At 41.5% G+C, this 21,108-nt stretch overlaps 1 protein-coding gene across 2 annotated transcripts in view; it reads left to right on the forward strand.

The window, feature by feature from the left end:
• PBRM1 (polybromo 1) overlaps nucleotides 1-21,108 on the forward strand; it is a 92,309-nt gene that overhangs the window by 26,671 nt on the left and 44,530 nt on the right. For both annotated transcript variants that reach the window (XM_045023625.1, XM_045023626.1), the window contains exons 12-14: nucleotides 1,747-1,963; nucleotides 15,874-16,015; nucleotides 16,715-16,812. In XM_045023625.1, coding sequence (XP_044879560.1) covers nucleotides 1,747-1,963; nucleotides 15,874-16,015; nucleotides 16,715-16,812 — 457 coding nt within the window. The remainder of the gene's footprint in view (nucleotides 1-1,746; nucleotides 1,964-15,873; nucleotides 16,016-16,714; nucleotides 16,813-21,108) is intronic.

Genomic DNA, 21,108 nt, shown 5'->3' on the forward strand with positions numbered 1-21,108 from the left:
CCAGGGATTTTAGGTGAGACACGGGTATTCAGACTGTAAGATGAGCTAGGCCTGGGGGAGGGGAGGTGACACCTCTGCCCAGGAGCTAGACAAAGGAAAGGAGCTGAGTGGAGGGGGTGGATCCAGACACCCTGAACCCCCAGAAGGGCCTGATTGAGGGGTCCTGGCTCTGAACACGAGCTCTGCTGTATCCTGTGTTCCTGTTGTCCAATAAACCTTCTGTTTTACTGGCTGGCTGAGAGTCACTGTGAGTCCCAGGAAGAGGGGTGCAGGGCCGGACACCCCACGCTCCGCGACACCTATATACACAAAAAATAAAAAACTACTACAGATTTCTCATTCTGTCTCCATTATACACAATTCCATATTCATGTGAACATTAAATCTTAATATGTAAATCATCAGTTCAATCCAAGTATAAGCTATATTTGCTAAAATATCATTGTTTACATTAGTTCCAGGACTTCTGAAAAAGTAAATAGCACCCCCCCCCCTTTTTTTTTGGTCTCTTGTTGAGTAATCATCATGTTTAAAAACCAGCTACTTGGATATATGTAAGTTTGAGAGAGAGAGAATGATTATTTCACAAACATGAGTGCTCTAACATTAAGTGTTGAAGATATCTATGGGCTCACACATGGAAAACTCTCTATTGGAACTGATTATTATATGTTTAAATTCTTAGGATAATTCAAAGAATTGTTCCTGTAGTCCATTAGTATTTTGTAATGGGACACCTCAGTTTAAAAAATATATATATTTTCCCATGGGGAAGGTAATCAAGTCCCTTTATGCTCATGAATGTCCAAAGATGTGTAAGAGGAGTGCCCTGTTGTCCACACCATGTTATTAGATATTAATAGGTTTTGCAAATTATCTCACTTTCTAGCATTTCTAAAGATTTTAACGTATGCTTACAGCGCAAGGGGTTTGTAACCGCCTTTAATTGGGTTTATAAATATTTCCTGTGTTATTTGAAGGATTATTTCTCCTTTCCCTAAAGGATTCCTTCAGCACCTTTCTTATATGCCACAGATATTATGCCTCACCAACAGTGGATTGCTCCTGTCCAGGCTATTTTGTAACACTCCTGTGTGTGTTCTTACTTTCCTTCACTCATGTGTGCTGTCGTTTCCGTTTAGAAAAGTACAGAATACAACCCTGTAGCGTAATGGCAATAATACAATTCTATAATTGTAATTTAATGTTGTTGGCTTGGTTATTAAATAAGCAGACAGCTGTTTTCTTCACCAGCTGGTGTTTGAGTGGTCTTAGTCTGTATTCTCAGGTACAGTACATTACAGTAATCCCATCTGACGGTGTTAAAGGCATGAGATCTGCATCTGGTAAAGCACACAAACTAGCCAAGTCAAAGTTCCTCTGAGCCAGTGGCTCTTTGGGCTAATATGATTAAGAGACATCAGTTTCACAGCCAGCAGTACACAAGGGAGTGGTGCAGCCAGCTTTTGACGTCTGACTGCTTTTGACTGTCCTAACCAAATGGATCAGATATGTACATAGGAAAAAAAAGTTTTGGCTACTTTATTACCTGGTCATCCAGAAGCAGCAGATAGCATATGATGTGACTCCCAAAGTTATAAATCAGAGTATTAAAAAGTGGGTAAATTCCCTCACGTGTGGGTCAGGCATTACCTCATTTATTATTTTTAAAGTCAAACAGTCAAAACAACAGAGCTTTATTTGATTGCCGTTCGGTTTCTCTACTTCCTTCTTTCTTTTTTACAGCTGCTGCCCGTTATGAAGAAGGAGAGTCTGAAGCAGAGAGCATCACTTCCTTTATGGATACTTCTAACCCTCTTTATCAGCTTTATGATACGGTTAGAAACTGCCGAAATAACCAGGGTCAGCTTATATCAGAACCCTTTTTCCATTTGCCTTCCAAGAAAAAATATCCAGATTATTATCAGCAAATCAAAATGCCTGTTTCATTGAAGCAAATCAGGTAAGAAAATATGGCGTATAAACTATATTTGCTGGGCTTGAGCACATTGAAGAGCTTCTTTCATTTCTGACATATTACACCGTGAACTAATTCTTGTTTTATATTTATATAGATATGATATGATATAGATATAGATCCGTACGGTTACTATATGTTACTGTGTGTTACGTGGATTAGTTCTGCAACTGCTGTCATAGATTAAGTAGTTCAAAGAATTCCATGTATTTTGCCTTTCAACTGATCTACATCCATCTTCGGACCTTCCTTTGTAGATGCCTTCTGTTTGTATTTTTTCATTTGTTTTAATTGAAATTAAGGTGTAGGACTCAGAGTCCTGAAGGTTGAGATATCTTTTTACCAAACAGGTGCAGAATGGCTAGTAATAGAACAAGCTTCCACACAACACCCATATTGTTGTTTGTCCTGGACCTTGTGAGACACTTGTATAGGAGCAAGAAGATGGTTTTATCTCTGGTCATTCTGGCTTTGTCCCTCTGCTTAGACAACCACCAAGGTGTAAATTGTTACATTCTTTGGTGTAATAATATGTAATGACTTCAAAGGAGTTACTTTGCTTGTAATTTATTGTAACTGAGATCTCAATCTGGCCCATGGTTCTTTTTGCTATACAATATCTTCATTTTTTCATATTTTATTTATATATACACACACACACACACACACACACACACACACACACACACACACACACACATTATACTGTTGCAGCAATTACATTGCTTATGGAAGTAATTAATGCACCTTGGTGCTGTGTAAATATTTTTTTTATTCAAACTGGAGAGAAGAGCCTGAAATTCACGTACGCTGTGTATAGCAAAAGTGAATTTTCATATTAGCTTTATCTTGTTCACTGACAGGTGAAATGTATTTATCTGTCTGCTGCACCTTGGTTAAATCTTGGATTATATTCAGTCAACACTTAAATTAACATGCACAAAAGTTCTTCCAAAGGCACATGTGCATACTTAAATGTGTATGAGTTTAACTATATAAAGACTTGCAGAGTTAAACACTGGAATAAATTGCCTAGGGAGGTTGTGGAATCTCCGTCATTAGAGATTTTTAAGAGCAGGTTAGACAAAAACCTGTCAGTGATGGTCTAGGTAATACTCAGTCCTGTCATAAGTGCAGAGAACTGGACCAGAAGACCTCTTGAGGTCCCTTCCAGTCCTACAATCCTATAGGGAAAGTAAAGCAGATTGGGTCCTAACAATACTTCTTTACATCTTCATAGTTCTCTGTATTTGTTAATTAATTTTGTGAGGTACTTATGTAAATAGTATCTCTTCAATTCCACAGAAAGGGGAAAAGGAGACGGAAAGGTTAAATGCCACAGAAGATAGAAGTCAGTGGCCAGCAAAGTGTGGTACTCCTGGCTCCCAGCTCAGTCAGCTAGACCAGTGACTCTCAACCTTTTCAGACTACTATACCCCTTTCAGGAGTCTGATTAGAGTTGCCTACCACCAAGTTTCATCTCACTTAAAAACGACCACTTACAAAATCAGACGTAAAAATACAAAAGTGTCACAGCACATTACTACTGAAAAATTGTTTACTTTCTCATTTTTACTATATAATTGGGATATAAATATTGTACTTACATTTCAGTGTATAGTATATCGAACAGTATAAACAAGTAATTGTATGAAATTTTAGTTTGTAGTGACTTTGCTAGTGCTTTTTATATAGCCTGTTGTAAAGCTAGGTAAATGTCTAGATGAGTTGATGTACCCCCTGGAAGACCTCTACATACCCCGAAGGGTACGTGTACCCCTGGTTGAGAAGCACTGAGCTAGACCATATTGCCAGAGAGGGCCCTGAGGGTCCATGAAGCTTGTGGCCATCCTCAGGTCCCCAAATTTTGGGGGGCATTATAAATGTTAAGGCTAATTTCAAGTTCTCTCTGAAATGGAAAAAAAACCCTGTAGCCTTGAAAGCCTAAAGCCGATTACTAGTGGAGAGAATTGGTCATAGTGAGTGTCCGTTTAAAAGAAACAGTTATTTACATTTTACCCAGCCCAGTCACTCCCGACGATGGTTTTATAAGCCTGTGAAACAGTCTTTTGAGCTTACAGTGGATTCATGATCATGTTTGGATGTAGGAAATAGTGTTACTTGTGGTGCTGCTGATGGCATTAGTCCTCTGACAGCAAGTTCCCTCCCAACTAGCTGCCGGCAACAGAACTGGCTCATCTGGAAAAAGAGTCCTGGCACAGTATATTGAGAGAGATGGTATCATCTAGTGGACTTGAGAACACACTGAGCAGAGAAGAAGACAGAAAGAAAGGTGGGAGCAAAGCAAACAGAACAGAAGAAGGATGAGAGGAGTAGAAGAGAGTGTAGTTTGGAAGAGAGCAAGTATGACTTACAGAGGATAAAGCGAGCATGAAAGAGAGAATAAGTGTAAGGGGATGCATCTTATCTGAGAGAGTACAGAAGAAAGAAACAGTAGATAGTATGGAGATTGATTGCATTAGGCATAGAAGGAAAGAAAGGGGATAAATAGGGGCTGGAAGAAAGGGAATCAGAAAAAACACAAATTACATTTGCTGTGATAAAATAGCTAACTCATACTCATTTTTATTGAATATACCTGGCAGACATTGGTTTCTGTAAGTTTGGTAAAGGCTGATGGATGAGGTAGTTATTCCGAGAATTTAAGTTAATATTGCTGGCTACTCTGGATTCTGTAGTCAAATAATTGGAGGAACAGACAGGAAATAATTTAAAATTCACCATAATGTGAACACAGTCACCTGGGAAATGGGGCATACTAGAACTTCAGTTTACTTTAAATAATTGTCCTTTGAATAAAATTTTAAAATGCTGGCAACTATGAAACCAAAGAGAAGCAGATGAGTTCATTTTCCACACAAAAAAAGCTGAAAGTTTGTGAGAATCTTCTAGCCACTACCACTTTTTAATGTATTAAATTGGGAGATGGGGGGGAGAGGGAGTTGCACATGCCCTAAGAATAATCATGCTGCCTCCTCCCTTTCCCCACCCCCCAAAATTCATAAAGCAAATCCGGTGCAGGGTTGTGATAAATTGTGGACAGGAGGCAGTTAAGTTGAAAAATCTGTCTGTCTACCACAAAATGTTACGGCAAAGTTGTAGTATGCTCCTAAATTAAGAATACTTAAAAAATAAACTAATCAACAAAACCCTAGCACCACCACCCCGGTAAGCAGATATCCCAATTCATATTTTTGTGTGAATGGATAACATCCAAACATTCTATTGCAATGCATATGTACAGGGAGAATGTTAAGGTTTTCTTGGAAGCTATTAATTCAATTTTTTTGTGATTAGAGTCTCATCCTTCAGATTTACATTAACACAGGACTGTTTGTATATAATGGTATAGTAAATGTTACCAGCTGGTCAAACACATTTTGATCTGTAGTTTAAAAGTGAAGTAGTTACAGCAAATAGAGGAATAAAACATGACAGTTCACTTGAATGATGAAGAAAAGGGTGGCATTTAATGGAAACTGATTAGATGATCGTGATGGTCCTTTCTGACCTTAAAGTCTAAGGGTATGTCTATACTACAAGACTATTTCGAATCAATTTAAGTCGAATTTGTGGAATCGACCTTATGAAGTCGAATTTGTGTATCCACACTAAATACACTAATTCGACTGTGCGAGTCCACAGTAACGGGGCAAACGTCGACTTTGGAAGCGGTGCACTGTGGGAAGCTATCCCACAGTTCCCGCACTCCCCGCTGCCCATTGGAATTCTGGGATTTCCCCCCAATGCATGCTGGGGGGGGGGAAACTGTGTTGAGGGTGGTCCTTGGTAACTGTCAGCATTCAACCGTCACTCCTGCCGGCGGGAAATCAGTTCGCGCACTTTTCCTGTTATAAGTGACAGCGCGGACGCCACAGCACTCCACTGCGATCATGGAGCCCGCTGCGATCATCGCTGCACTTATGGCCGTTGTCAACTCCTCACACCTTATCGTACACCTCTTCAACAGTCAGATGCTGAGAAATCGGGCGAGGAGGCAACGGCAGCGCGGTGAGGACATGAAGTCTCAGACTGGCACAGACCTGTCAGAAAGCACGGGACGCCGCGCCGTGGAGATCATGGTGGCACTGGGTCATGTTCATGCTATGGGACGGCGATTCTGGGCCCAGGAAACAAGCATGGACTGGTGGGACCGCATAGTGCTGCAGGTCTGGGATGAATCACAGTGGCTGCGAAACTTCAGGATGCGTAAGGGCACTTTCCTTGAACTGTGTGACTTGCTGTCCCCTGCCCTGAAGCGCAAGGACACCAGGATGCGAGCAGCCCTGACAGTGCAGAAGCGAGTGGCCATAGCCCTCTGGAATCTTGCCACGCCAGACAGCTACTGGTCAGTAGCGAACCACTTTGGCGTGGGCAAATCTACCGTGGGGGTTGCTGTGATGCAAGTAGCCAACGCAATCGTTGAACTCCTGCTCTCGAAGGTAGTGACCCTGGGAAACATCCAGGTCGTCATAGCTGGCTTCGCCGCGATGGGATTCCCAAACTGCGGTGGGGCTATAGATGGGACTCACATCCCTATCCTGGGACCGGACCACCAGGCCAGCCAGTACATTAACCGAAAGGGCTACTTTTCAATGGTGCTGCAAGCACTGGTGGACCATAGGGGACGCTTTACCAACATCAACGTCGGGTGGCCGGGCAAGGTTCATGACGCGCATGTGTTCAGGAACTCTGGTCTGTTTAAACGCCTCCAGGCAGGTAGTTTCTTCCCGGACCACAAAATAACGGTTGGGGATGTGCAGATGCCTGCAGGAGTGGAAGTGGAGTGGAAATCCATCAACCTCATGAAGAACCAGACTTCAAAGAGAAACTGCTGAGCTCCAGTTCATCTGCAAATTTGACACCATCAGCTCAGGACTAAACAAAGACTGTGAATGGCTTGCCAATTACAGAACCAGTTTCTCCTCCCTTGGTTTTCACACCTCAACTGCTAGAACAGGGCCTCATCCTCCCTGATTGATCTAACCTCGTTATCTCTAGCTTGCTTCTTGCTTGCTTATATTTACCTGCCCCTGGAAATTTCCACTACTTGCATCCGAAGAAGTGGGTATTCACCCACGAAAGCTCATGCTGCAAAAACATCTGTTAGTCTATAAGGTGCCACAGGATTCTTTGCTGCTTCTACAGATGCCTACAGTGATCCTCGGGGACCCAGCCTACCCACTAATGCCCTGGCTCATGAAGCCCTATACAGGCGCCTTGGACAGTGAGAAGGAACTCTTCAACTACCAGCTGAGCAAGTGCAGAATGGTGGTGGAGTGTGCTTTCGGACGTCTCAAGGGGAGATGGCGGAGCTTACTGACTCGCTCGGATCTCAGCGAAACCAATATCCCCATTGTTATTGCAGCTTGCTGTGTGCTCCACAATCTCTGTGAGAGCATGGGGGAGACCTTTATGGCGGGATGGGAGGTTGAGGCAAATCGCCTGGCTGCAGATTACGCTCAGCCAGACACCTGTGCCATTAGAAGATCCCAGCGGGAAGCGCTGTGCATCCGGGAGGCTTTGAAAGCTAGGTTCCTCAGAGAGCAGGGTAACCTATGACTGTCCAGTTTCTTTACAGAGAAGCTGAACCTGCCCCTGTTTCTTTACCCATTTACTGTTGACTCTCCTCTGCAGTCTCATACCCCGTTCACCCCGTTTGCCCCTTTCCAACACACGTGTAAAAATAAAGGTAATGGAGCATTGTTATTTAAAAACCTTTTCTTTAATAATGATTTCGCGTCAAAGAGTTGAAACAGGGACGCGGACTGTGGTGGGTAGGGTGTGCAGTGATGTAGAGACCGCTTCTAGACTCTAGGAATGATAGGCTACTGCTCCTACAGCGGTCTCTGGTGGGAGGACGGTTACAGGTGGGTGTGCAGGAAGGGGTGAGGGGTGTAGGCTTTGGGACGGAGTTTGGGTGCAGCCTCAGGGCTGGGGGTGGGGGCGTAGGAAGGGGTGAGGGGTGTGTGGGAAGGGGGAGGAGGCGTAGGGGGTTGCGGGCTGTGGCTGGGGCTGAGGGTTTGGGGCATTGTGGAGGCTCAGGGCAATGGTAGAAGGGCAGAGTGATGGCAACCTGCCTTGCCATTTGTGGATGGCAGGTGCTAGTACCCTGGGGCAGCAGACAGCATTTGTGCCGGTAGCCGCTCTACTGTCAGGTAGGGACGCAGCGTGGGGGGGGGGAGACGACACGCCGGGGGAGGGGTGGCAGGTGGGCGCTGGGACCTGCTCCAGGCAGGGAATTGACGGGGCGGGGGGAGACCCGCGTGGGCCAGGGCCCGATCCAGGCTGGGCCGGGGGAGAGACCTACCTCCAAGTATACCTGGAGCAGGGCACCTGCCGCCTATGAACAGAACATTAAAAACACCTCACAGACTGACCAGGGTGCCTAGTGACTGCACTCAGTGAGTAACCTGCTGTTGATCCTGCCCCCATGTCTGTACCCTGTTCATGGTGACTGTCCTATGCAATTACCAAACCCCTCTCCCCCCTTCACAGAAAGTCTTCAGCAAACAAACATGACAGAAACAGTAATTAACAGCAAACTACTTTTAATACTCGACAACACAGTAAAGGTGAGAACTTTTCAAAGTCTAGGGACTGAGAACTTTTGGGTAATTTAGCAGTCCGCTGTGGTGCAGTGACAGTTTTCACGGCCCTTGGTACCCCTCCTTCTTGTTATTCTGGGAGAGGTGGGTATTGGAGTGTGTGGCGGGGGAGGGCGGTTGCAGACACAGTGCAGGGGGGCTCTGTCCTCCTGCCTGCGGTCCTGCAGAACATCGACAAGGCGCCTGAGCGTGTCCGTTTGCTCCCTCAGTAGTCCAAGCAGCGTTTGAGTCGCCTGCTGGTCCTCCTGACTCCATCTGTCTTCCCGTTCGCTGTGTGAGCGCTGCTGCTGTGTGAGGTTCTCCCTCCACTGGCTCTGCTGGTCCGCTTCTGCTCTGGAGCAGCCCATAAGTTCTGCAAACATCTCGTCCCGGGTCCTTTTCTTACGACGCCTAATCTGCGCCAGCCTCTGTGAGGGGCATGGTGAAGCAGGTCGGGATACTGTTGCAGCTGTGTGAGGGGGAAAAGGGAGTGAAGTGCTTACAAAGATGCCTTTTCTTAAAAATGAAACATAGTCTACTCATTGCCTGTGAACCAGACCATGGACGGCACCTATCTCCTGAGCACTCACTCAGGGAAAGTTCGATTTATCTGCATTCGCTTTCATTGCCTGGGGTATTGCACTGCAGACCAGACAAGTGGGGCAGGAAAGCTGAATCCGTGGAGCAGCCAGGCATGGTAAGCCAAAGGCTTTTGGCTGCTTAAAAGTCAATGTCCAGCTCTGTCCTCTTGCTGCAGGCAATCCTGAAAGCATAAACTCTGCCCCTGTTCCACCCCCTCGCGGTTTTCCCTTGGAAAAGATCCCTGTATGCTGCCACTCTGTAGCCTCCAGTACGTGGCTCTAAAGTGACGCTTCTTGTTGTTCTAAGGAACAGTGAAGCACTACCAATAGTAATAGTACACAAATCACTCTACTTCCATGCAGGAGTCTGCGCGCGAGATCACCCTGAGGAGGGTGTCACGGAGAGACAGGGAGCGCATGCTGAATGAAAGCCAGCACAAGCCAGGGCCCTATGCTGTGATGCTCGTCAAGGCACTGGTCCCGGAGTACCAGCTGAGAGCATGGCGCGGAAAAGTGTGCTACCTCGGAGCACCCAATAAGCCAGCTCTCCCCAGGAACCTCCTCCATAGGCTTTTCGACTACCTCCAGGAGAGCTTCGTGGAGATCTCCGCGGAAGATTCCTGTTCCATTCCCCTGCATGTAGACCGTCTGTTCGCCTAGTCTATTTTCCTGTTCCATTAATAATAAAAGTTTACAAGTTTAAAGCACATACCAACTGATCCTTCTCCTGATTCAGGGTCCGTGGTAACGGCTGCGGAGGGTTGGTAGGGGATCTCAGTGAGGGTGATGAAGAGATCCTGGCTGTTGGGGAAATCAGCGTTGTAAGCGCTGTCGACTGCCTCCCCCTCCTCATCTCCTTCCTCATCTTCCCCATCTGCGAACGTCGACGAGGAACTGGCCGTCGACACTATCACTTCGTCAGAGTCCACTGGTGGGGCAGTGGTGGCAGACCCACCGAGAATGGCATGTAGTGCCTCGTAGAAGCGGCATGTCTGGGGCTGGGCTCTGGAGCATCCGTTTGCCGCTTTGATTTTATGGTAGCCTTGTCTCAGCTCCTTGACTTTCACGCGGCACTGCATTGCATCCCGGCTGTATCCTCTGTCTGTCATGGCTTTGGAGACCTTCTCGTAGGTCTTTGCATTCCGTTTGTTGGAGCGCAGCTCCGAAAGCACAGACTCATCGCCCCACACACCGATCAGATCCAAGACTTCCCGGTCAGTCCATGCTGGGGACCTCTTTTTATTCTGGGATTGCCTGGACTCCTCTGCTGGAGAGCTCTGCATCGTTGCTGGTGCTGCTGAGCTCGCCCTGATGTCCAACCAGGACATGAGATTCAAACTGGCCAGACAGGAAGAGGAATTCAAATTTTCCCGGGTCGTTTCCTGTGTGGCTGGTCAGAGCATCCAAGCTCGGACTGCTGTCCAGAGCGTCAACAGAGTGGTGCAGTGTGGGATAGCTCCCGGAGCTACTAAGTTCAATTTGCATCCACACCTAGCCTAATTCGACATGGCCATGTCGAATTTAGCGCTACTCCCCTCGTCGGGGAGGAGTACAGAATTTGAACTAAAGAGCCCTCTATGTCGAATTAAATGGCTTCCTGGTGTGGACGGGTGCGCAGTTAATTCGAATTAACGCTGCTAAATTCGAATTAAAGTCCTAGTGTAGACCAGGCCTAAGAGGTGTATATAGAGCACAGCACTTTTTTGCAGATTGGATTATAAAATTACAGAAAGAAGTTGCTTGGTGTTTAAATTTCTCAGCCTGTTATGTTTTTAAACTAAATGATCATTTGTTTTGTAAGTTAGAACCGTCTGACAATGTGAATAAGACTGACATCCCTTTTTTAGTTCAGTGTATTAGAAGTCAAACCTTCTAGCTGTTACATTCATTTGTTCATTCTGAAAAATAATGCACTTCTGTATGTGTGTTACTATTCATTTATTTTGGAAATGTAAAAAGTGGAAAAATACACTTTCCTTGAATATTCATGAATACTCTGAAAGAGAAATTACAGTAATTAGTCTTGCTTAAAATGTTTTGTAAATATTCACAGCTTTTTGAGCTTTATAAAGTTTAATTTCCTTTTAGTCAGATTACTAGCAAAGCTTTGCAGATTATTACACATATTTCTTGTAACATGCTATTAAGTAAAAGTTGTATAACTTATTTTTAATATGTTAGCAAATGTTTCCAGTGCATATTCATACTCTTTTCGCGTGTGTGTGTGTGTGTGTGTGTGTGTGAGATCTTTAATGTGGTATAAAAAAAGAGTTTGGCATTTCAAAAACGACTTAGAATAGTTTGTTCTATTCTTTCGCTTCCTTGGTCACGTGTTTCCCCAGTGTTGTAATCTTCTCTGAGACAGCATTCTTCTTCCTTGAATTCTTTCACTCAGAGGCGGAGATCAGACACGTGTGGTTCTAAATATATGTTTTATTGAACAGATTTTGATGTTTAATCCTTCCTTAGCTTTTTGCATTTTCCAAGGATTCTTCACATGGTATGTCTTCAGAATAAAGAAAAATAGGTAATGTGCAATTTGTCCATTAGAATGCTGTTTCCAGGACATACCTAGATAGATTTTCTGTTCGAATGTGGAGCAGGTATCGTTTTGTCCTTAAATTTCACAAATGAAAGAGTGATCAGCTACTGGAAGAACTTGTGCTGGATTGAGTGCTGATTCAGCTCCTTTTGTATTCTAATTATATAGCGGTCCAAAGGAAGGAAGATGTCATGCCAAGGTTAATTTGGGCTCATTGGACTTTAAAGCTGTTCCCAGATTTCAGCAGCAAACTAATCTTTCTCATTGGTTTAGGAGGGAAGGATTTTCAAATGCAGTACATGTTTCCAGTATACCCTTGGGATCTTTTGAGGTTGGATCAGAAGAGACTAAACTTGTTCTTGAACTCATTCTTTGAAATCTTTCCATACCAACATCATCAACCCTGTACTTTAGATTTTTCATGGGTTTTTTTTTTATGTAAAGGTTAGCATACATAGGGTTTACTGAGTTACAATGGTGCATTGCTGAATAGGGCTATGATTTTGGCTAGTTTAAGCCTCACTGTACAAAATAAGCGAATGAAAAGATTCTGTTACCCCAACTTTGCTACTTTGGGTGATATTTAATTTTCTGCTGAAGGCATATCTCATTCTGTAGAGCTGAAAAAGTCATGATACTTAAGTTTTATTAACTTTGAGTAGAATTAGATTTGTTAAAAGTATTTAGGTCAGGGGTGGGCAAACTATGGCTGGCCTGCGAGCTCCCGCTGGGGAGCGGGATCTGGGGCTTGCCTTGCTCCGATGCTCTATCTGGGGCGCTGGGTCGGGGGCCGCTCTGGCGTTCCAACCGGAGTAGTGAGTTGTGGGCCGCACCACACGTCTCGGCCCTGCTCTAGTGCTCCAGCAAATAGATCAGTGTTGCACAAGAACAAACTTCAGTTAGTTGGCTCAGCAAACAATTGAGAAGCATGAGTATTGCATCTACATACTTTATGTGCTTTCGAGGTGATGAACTTTAGCATAAATGCGTTCTTTATCCCAGCCCTAATGATTACCTCTATAGCAAATACTCTAGAATGGAGAAGGGGTAGCTTTTTTCCTTCTCTTCCCACAGCAGTAAAGATGGAGGGTACTCTTGCAAATATTTGGAAAGTTCTACTTGAAAAAGTATTTACTATTCCTGACTGTCATGAGCTTCATAATCATAGTCCCATTAGTCCATCTCTGACTGAGACTAATTCTGCCATACTGTCTGTCAGTGGTACGCAAATTTGGTGGGTGGGGGGAGGCACAAAGAAACTTCAGCCTTTCACTCTTTTAAAAAACAAACATACAAATAAAAGCACAGCCTGTCTTATTTTCAACGATTTGGTAAGTTTCATAACTACGGCAGGTCTGCTATACCCTTAACATTAATTTAGATACTTATTAATTTAAAAACTCATTTAATGATTAATAATTGATTATTAAAAGACATAAACTGGCAACATATATAATAATTGTTGAGAGCCTGGGATCCATAGAATGAGTCAGACACTCTAATACTAAACCAAATGAATGAATAGTCTCACCTCTGCATTTCCCCTGCACCTTCCAATGTGAAAACCTAATTTCACATTACAAGTAATGCAAAAAACCCAATTTCAGGTTACAAGTAGTGGCGGGGGTGTCTGAGAAGTTCTGTGAATGGTAAAGAGGGGCACGGCTGGAAAAGCTTGCATACCACTGATCTACATCAGTTGTCACAGTCCTCTGAACAAAGAAATACTAACAAAAAATATTGGTCGGATGCCATCACATTCCTTGAGAGAGAAACAGGATGTTTATTTGTGGGAACATCTCTCCCATTGCACTCCTCAGTGGACACTTGGAGTTAGTGTTTTGATGAAACTTTCATGTATAGGTTCAGTTCTAACTAGTAATTTTAGAAGACTGACACTTAGCTTAATTGATTCCCAATTAGTTTATGGGAAAAGATGTCAAAGAACATAATAAAATTACACTTTTAAAGTGTAAATTGCATGCTTACATTTTCTCCCTTGACAATGCAAATCTGATTTACATACCACGTGTAAATCCCATCAGTCAAGCAGTAAGCAAACAAGTGTAGTCATTTTCACATTGGATAATCCCATGTAAATTGGGAAATAAGAATGATATTAAAACATCCTTCTTTTTAAAAACACATTCTTTTGCAGTTTCCCGTGACACTTTCTACCCTGTGTTGCCTTGTATATGTCTAATGGTGTATTGTCCTTGTTATATTTAAGTGTTCAACAAGGGTGTATGTATGTACGTGCATGCATACATCACATACTTGTCAATAACTTTGTTAGACTTGAAGAATTTAATATATTTTATTATACAACATCTATCTTAAAAAAAATGCATACTATCTTCATCAATTTTCTAATTAGTTGGAGTAAAAGCATCCTATAGTGTTTGATACTAGACAAATGGAAGAGGCACAAAACTTATATTTTCATGAATATGGAATATTAAATCACCAAGTACATCACATAGAAGAGAACATGAAAAAACATCCTGTACTCTTAGTGACTGTTGTTTTTAAAACAACCAAACAAAAAATCTTGAAGTAACATGTATAGAATGCATAGTGTCAAATTCTACCCTTTTTACATCCAGGCAAATAGTTGATGTTAATGCAACTGCACAACACCGCAACTCAAGACTGAATTTGGCTCATAATTTAATTTGTACCAAAACCCCCTGGTAGTGGATTTTGATAATCTATAATGGAAAAGAGTGATTCCCTTGCAGTATAGATTGAGGGCAGGGTTGCAAAAAAAAAAAAAAAAGTCAGTCTACTGCTTATTCCTGAGTATTAAAAGTGAGCTAAAAAAGATTTAAAAGAAATTAACAAGCTATTCAATATCCTAAAGTGTTAATAGACTGTGTTGATTTAAAATGATACATTTTAAAGCAAAATGTTAGAAAATAAGTTCCTGTTCCTCTTAATGTTCAGGATCTTGGTTCAGGAGTTTATTTCTCCCCAAGAAATATATCCTGGTAGCACCGAAAGGCCTCCACCAGCTATGGGGCCAATTGTGTAGACTCTGTACAAACATAAATGACACTCTCTACTTACAGATTAAAAGACATCACATCAGATGGATGTGACAAACAAGCAGGCTGGGAATGAGGTATGAGGGAGGTGGGATAACAAAAGTAATAGGATATGATCAATTTGTAGCCAATCATTAACAATAGTCACAACTTGCCTGCCTGCCTAGCACAGTTGCCAACTTTCATGCGGTAAGCAATAAGCTACACTAAGCAAAAAGCTAGAAGCCAAAAACTAGCCAATAAACCGCTCACAAGCCAATTAAGCCAAAAATAAGCCCAATTTCTACATTTTTTCCATGGGTTTGGAAGGTCTGCTCCCTAGCAGTTTGCAGGTATTGTGTGCTGTTTTGTGGATACCAGTTTTCTGTATGCACTTTAGTTGAGGTGAGTTTTGATGGGGGACTTGATGGAAGATGAAGTTTTTGACTGGCAGTTTTTCCAACACATAAGGGGAAACAGGAGAAAGCAAAAGGTGCTTGCAAGTCAGTGCCATCTGATTGCAATTTGTTTCCAGACATGAAATGACTTGATGATCTCAGACCAGTTCTTAGTAGTATTTTCATAACAAACTTTACTGCAGTTAGCGCTAATCTACACGCTTCTTGCTGGCAATTTTTGCAGAGGCCAAAAATTGACAGCCTGATCCAAGGAGGTGTTGGGCACCACCAGTTCCCGATAATTGCAGCCATTGGCACTTAGCATTTTTCATGTGGCGCTGACTGCTTTGTAGGACCATGCTCACAATGAAAATGGGGATTGAATTATCTTTTTATACTGCAGGTGGTCCTTCCAGACATGTTGGAGCAGTTATAGGGGAAACTTGTACTTCTGCCTCACATGCTATATTTATTCTATGTACAAAAAGAGGGCTTGAGTCTCCAGAAATGTCAGTAAGGCACCTTTCCTAATGCTAAATTAACTTTAAAAAACAAAACCCAAACCCTTTATTTGGCATGTCCGGTTGCAATGCTGAGGTATGAAGACACCATCAGAACACATTCCTCCACATCAGAGTTCTTCTGTTATTGACTTGCTTGGAAAAAAAGCATTTGAAATAATTACTTTACAGTGATGAACTGTTGTGAAACAACATAAGTTGTGTCTGTCTTTTCCACAGAACCAAACTGAAGAACCATGAATATGAAACTCTAGACCACTTGGAGTGTGATCTGAACTTAATGTTTGAAAATGCCAAACGCTACAATGTTCCTAATTCCGCCATCTATAAGAGAGTACTGAAAATGCAGCAAGTGATGCAGGTATAAAGAGAAGAGTAAAACAATCAACATAACTATATGTATGAATTTATTTTCTTTAGGTGGTAGTTCTTGGAGCTTTTAAATGTGCAGTAGCATATTTGATAGTTTATTAGTGGTTCTGTATGTTCAACAATGCAGTTTTCATGGTTAAGTATCCTGAACATATTTTAATGTTCAGAAGTTCTCAATGCATCCTATACTGGGTCATCTGTCTTTGTCAGGAAATAAATCTGCAAAAATAATGTGCTGAATGGAGAGTGGATCTTCTTAGTTATTTCTCTAAATTATTTTGTTTGCAAGTAGATTAGAATCAAGCTATGAACGTAAGTACAAGAATCTTTAAAATTGACAAATACAATATAGCTAAAATGACTTTAGAGGATGCTAACACACTTCGTGTATCATGAATTAGAACATTTAACAGAGCAGTTCAAATAGCTGCTAGTCTGAAATAGCATTGGCTGGAATTGATTCTTCAAAATATTTTCATGTCAGTTTTTAATACAATTTTCTTTTGTGCGGACGTCTTTCATTGAATTACAGTAATTGGAAATCTTTTAATGGTGCTTTAATATTTGTGCATCCTACAGCTGTAGTTATGTCTTTCTCAGTGAATCTGATCTGTGCAGCTGTTCAATATTCATTTATTCTGGGAACATTCAGTAACGAGTCTGACACTAGGGATTTGCTCTTTTTCAGGCAAAGAAGAAAGAGCTAGCTAGGAGAGACGACATTGAGGACGGAGACAGTATGATCTCTTCTGCCACATCTGATACTGGAAGTTCAAAAAGGAAAAGGTATGCATTTTTGTTTTCCCTACAGACATCTTTTTGTTGCTACTTTCATTTGTCATATAGAAGAACATTAAAACATCTATGTTTAAGACTTCATATGTGAATTCTAAAACCATGAAACGTATCTCATTTATCAGTTATAATTAATTGTTTTATTTTTCCATACTTACATTTTCTCACTAATATGTAAATATATAGCTGGCAAGAATATTTATACTTCAGTTGCTTAAAATGTATGATGCTGACATTTTACATAATTATGTAATACTATGTGTGTTTCTCACTTAAGATATAGTATTTTCAGTCCAAATAGTACTCTGTACGTTCTTGTGATTTGTTCTAACACGTTATCTGTAACTAACAATTATGTTACTCCTCTTCACTTGTTTTCCTCACCCATGATTCTCCTTTTTACTATTGGTTAGTAATTTCCGAATGAAAAATAAATTGATTTTAAAAATGTATTTTCAGTTTTCACATTTTATTGTTAATCTTAAATCCTGTTGCAAGATATGGGTTTTTAATGGGGAAAACTCCCTGGGATAAGATTACTGGATTTTTTTATCTGATCAGGACAGATCAAGTATAGTTTCACCATGAAAGTTACGGTGGGCCACCTCTCCCTTCCTTCTGATCTCACATTCCCCAAGTACTCTATCAGGAATCATCATGGCCAAGCAGGACATAAATAGACCAAATGTAAGAGAATAGGATGATTATGGCAGGTGGTAGAGTATTAAAAATTTTTTACATAAAACACAACAAAACAAAACACTAGACATAGTGCTCTGAAAGCATTATAAATGCCCACTAAGATCGTAGATTTAAAAATATTGTGTTTGAAAGATAGATGCTAACCCATCCATTATTCCTCATAACAGCGAAATTTGGTGGTGTAAACTGAGATTCAGGTCCCTCCATTGTTGCTCCAGCCAGTTATTGTCAACTTTCCAGGTTCTGAGTTTGCTGTTATGCTAGGGGAAGGGACTGGAAAAAAGTGAAACCAGATCAGAGCCATCAAAACAAGAAATTCTTTTATTAGCATGATTATATAATTGTAGCAGCATCCTCCATGTTTTCTGGATTGCAGTCATCAATCAAAGATAGAAACTTCTCAGCCAAAAGACCAGTAACTGAGCTATATAGGAGGTGGTACAATTTGGTGATACCATAGTGGGGAAAGAGATCCTGAAAGGTAGCTGAGTGATCAGAGAGAGAGAGAGAGAGAATAAAGTGCCAAATAAAGATCAGCGAGGAACAGACCACAAAAATTGTGAGTCTATGTGACTTGTAGAATCAGTGGATACTGCTGACACAAGCAAATTAAATTGCCCTTCGTGCCCTAAAATCATGTATTGCTCTTATACAAGAAAATATTTAAATCCTTTTTAAAAATAATCTAAGAATTCATCAAAAAGAAAATGAGTAGGGCTGTTAGAATGATGAAATACTGTAGAGTGATGAAAGTCGAAATTTTTTGTTGCTGCGCTAAAGATAGAGTTGTAAAAATGTATCGGAGGGGTAGCCGTGTTAGTCTGGATCTGTAAAAGCAGCAAAGAGTCCTGTGGCACCTTATAGACTAACAGAAGTTTTGGAGCATGAGCTGAGTGATTACCCACTTCGTCGGATGCATTCACCCACGAAAGCTCATGCTCCAAAACTTCTGTTAGTCTATAAGGTGCCACAGGACTCTTTGCTGCTTTTACAGTTGTAAAAATGAATTTTGATTTGTAAATGCAATCATTAAAACTACATCCCAGTGGATGAAAAATTGATGAAGTGAATAGAATAAACTGAAAATTCAGTTAGTGGAGGTGAAAAGCTTTGAGGAATTCCAGAGGATAGCAAATACAGTGAAGGGCCAGAGTAAAACATATCCTGATATCCTAAAGGAGGCTGATGGTGTACACAGCCTGTTAATGAGGGAATTCTTTTGAGTGTCCCTTTCAGTGTGCAAATGCATGACCCAAACCTTGAGTGTGGATCAGTATGTTGCTATTTCTGCCTTGTAATTTTTTCGCCTCATTAACTTTTATCAGACCCAACATTAAAAATGGAACTGGGAAGCATGCAATCATAGAAATGTAGGGACCTCAAGAGTTTGTCTAGTCTGTGTTGACTCTGTCCATGACTACTTAAGAGAATCTCCAACTGAATCTCCTGCCAGTGAAGAAATTTAAAATGCACTTGCTGATTTTTAATTTGTATAGCTAAGAAACCCTTTCTCTTTTTCCATCACATTGTGATTTATGTCATATTTCATCTGTTTTCTGGTTTGGGTTTTTTTAATTGCTTGTAATGGTGGTGTCTGCTGTTCCCAAGTGCATCATGAAGTAGCTGATTCATCTCACAAGAGTGTCCTGGCAAGCATAGATTTTTTTTTAAAATCCATAAAATGATTTAATTGAAGAGGAACTAAATGTTGAAATGTCTGTGCTGCAGCAATCTTGGAGAAAGTTCTGTGTACCACAGCTTGTTGGCTTCTAAAAACTAACGCTCTGTGGTAGAATGTGGGTGGTAACTGGCTTCTGTGAAGAATTAATGATAAAAGCCACGTTTTCAAAAAAAAAACCCTATACATTTGCACATGCACTTTTGTGTACACAGTCTGCACATTAAAAGATTTGTGTCTGTGGATCAAGTGATTTGGAAAGATAACCACCTGATTGGCTTCTGCAGAATTTAATGTATCATTTAGAAGCTGGGTTGAAGCCCTTTTATGGAAGTCTAGTCTGAAGTGTTCCATTGTATTTGAATAAAAGATAAACGAGACTAGGCCCTATTAAAACAAAAATCTGCAACATAATTAATTTACAGGTTGTGCAGATGTGTGCAAGGAGCCACAAACACCTTCATTTTATTGCTAACAAGTCATAACTTCATAATACTTTTAAATCTCTTATTTGCAATATCATTAAATCATAATAGTTTGCTATAGGGAGACAAATAAGTGTCTGTGACAGCGTAAGTATAGCCATTTGCCACTTTCACTTTAGAGCATTGGTAAAGCTTGCTGTTTTTTGACAGGTGTTCAAACAATTCAGAAGCTACTTTCTATTAATTTGTAGAATGATCCTTCTTTATATTTTATCCTTGTGATACAGTATATGTTGTGAGAAATGTAGAAAGATTCTTACAAGTGGAGAAAAGTCATAAGTCCCCTTGATGCTCTGTATATAGTACATTTTGCCAGTGAACCAGTCATTTTGAGGCAATTTTTAAAAAAATTAGCCCTGTTTTTGAGTGTCCAGCTTCAGAAGCTTAGGCTTGATTTCCCCCCCTCCCCCCCCCCGGGTGGTAAGTATCTCATTGACTTGAGCACCTCTGAAAACCAAGCTCAAGGTTTGTGAAGTTGAACACCCCAAAATTGAGGAACTCAGAATTTTAGAGGCCACTTTTAAAAAAAATTTAGGTCTTACAAATGAAACTTACTTCATCTAGGCAGAAGAGTTTATGAAATAAGATCATAGAATCATAGAATTCAAGATCAGAAGGGACCATTATGATCATCTAGTCTGACCTCCTGCAAGATGCAGGCCACATTAGCCGATCTACCCACTCTTTTAGCAAGCGACCCCTGCCCCATGCTTCGGAGGAAGGCGAAAAACCTCCAGGGACACTGCCAATCTGCCCTGGAGGAAAATTCCTTCCCGACCCCAAATATGGCGGTCAGCTGAACCCCGAGCATGCGGGCAAGACTCTCCAGCCATACCTTCTGAAAGAGGTTAAGAATATCATATCATTGACCCAATTTGACCCAATTAAGTACCAGTTTGGCACTTAGTTGACCTATTGACTAAGCCCGTTATCCTATTATACCATCTCCTCCATAAACTTATCTAGCTTAATCTTAAAGTCATGGAGGTCCTTCGCCCCTACTGTTTCCCTCGGTAGGCTGTTCCAGTATTGCACTCCCCTGATGGTTAGAAACCTTCGTCTAATTTCAAGCCTAAATTTCCTGACTGACAATTTATATCCGTTTGTCCTCGTGTCTACATTAGCACTAAGCTGAAATAATTCCTCTCCTTCCCTGGTATTTATCCCTCTGATATATTTAAAGAGTGCAATCATATCTCCCCTTATCCTTCTTTTGGTTAAGGAAAACAAACCGAGCTCCTCAAGTCTCCTGTCATACGACAGGCCTTCCATTCCTCGGATCATTCTAGTGGCCCTTCTTTGTACCCGTTCCAGTTTTAACTCATCCTTCTTAAACATGGGAGACCAAAACTGCACACAATACTCCAAATGAGGTCTCACCAACGCCTTATATAACGGGACTAGCACTTCCTTATCCCTACT

The sequence above is a fragment of the Mauremys mutica genome, chromosome 7 (genome assembly GCF_020497125.1).
Source record: "Mauremys mutica isolate MM-2020 ecotype Southern chromosome 7, ASM2049712v1, whole genome shotgun sequence".
In the NCBI taxonomy this organism is placed as follows: Eukaryota; Metazoa; Chordata; order Testudines; family Geoemydidae; genus Mauremys; species Mauremys mutica.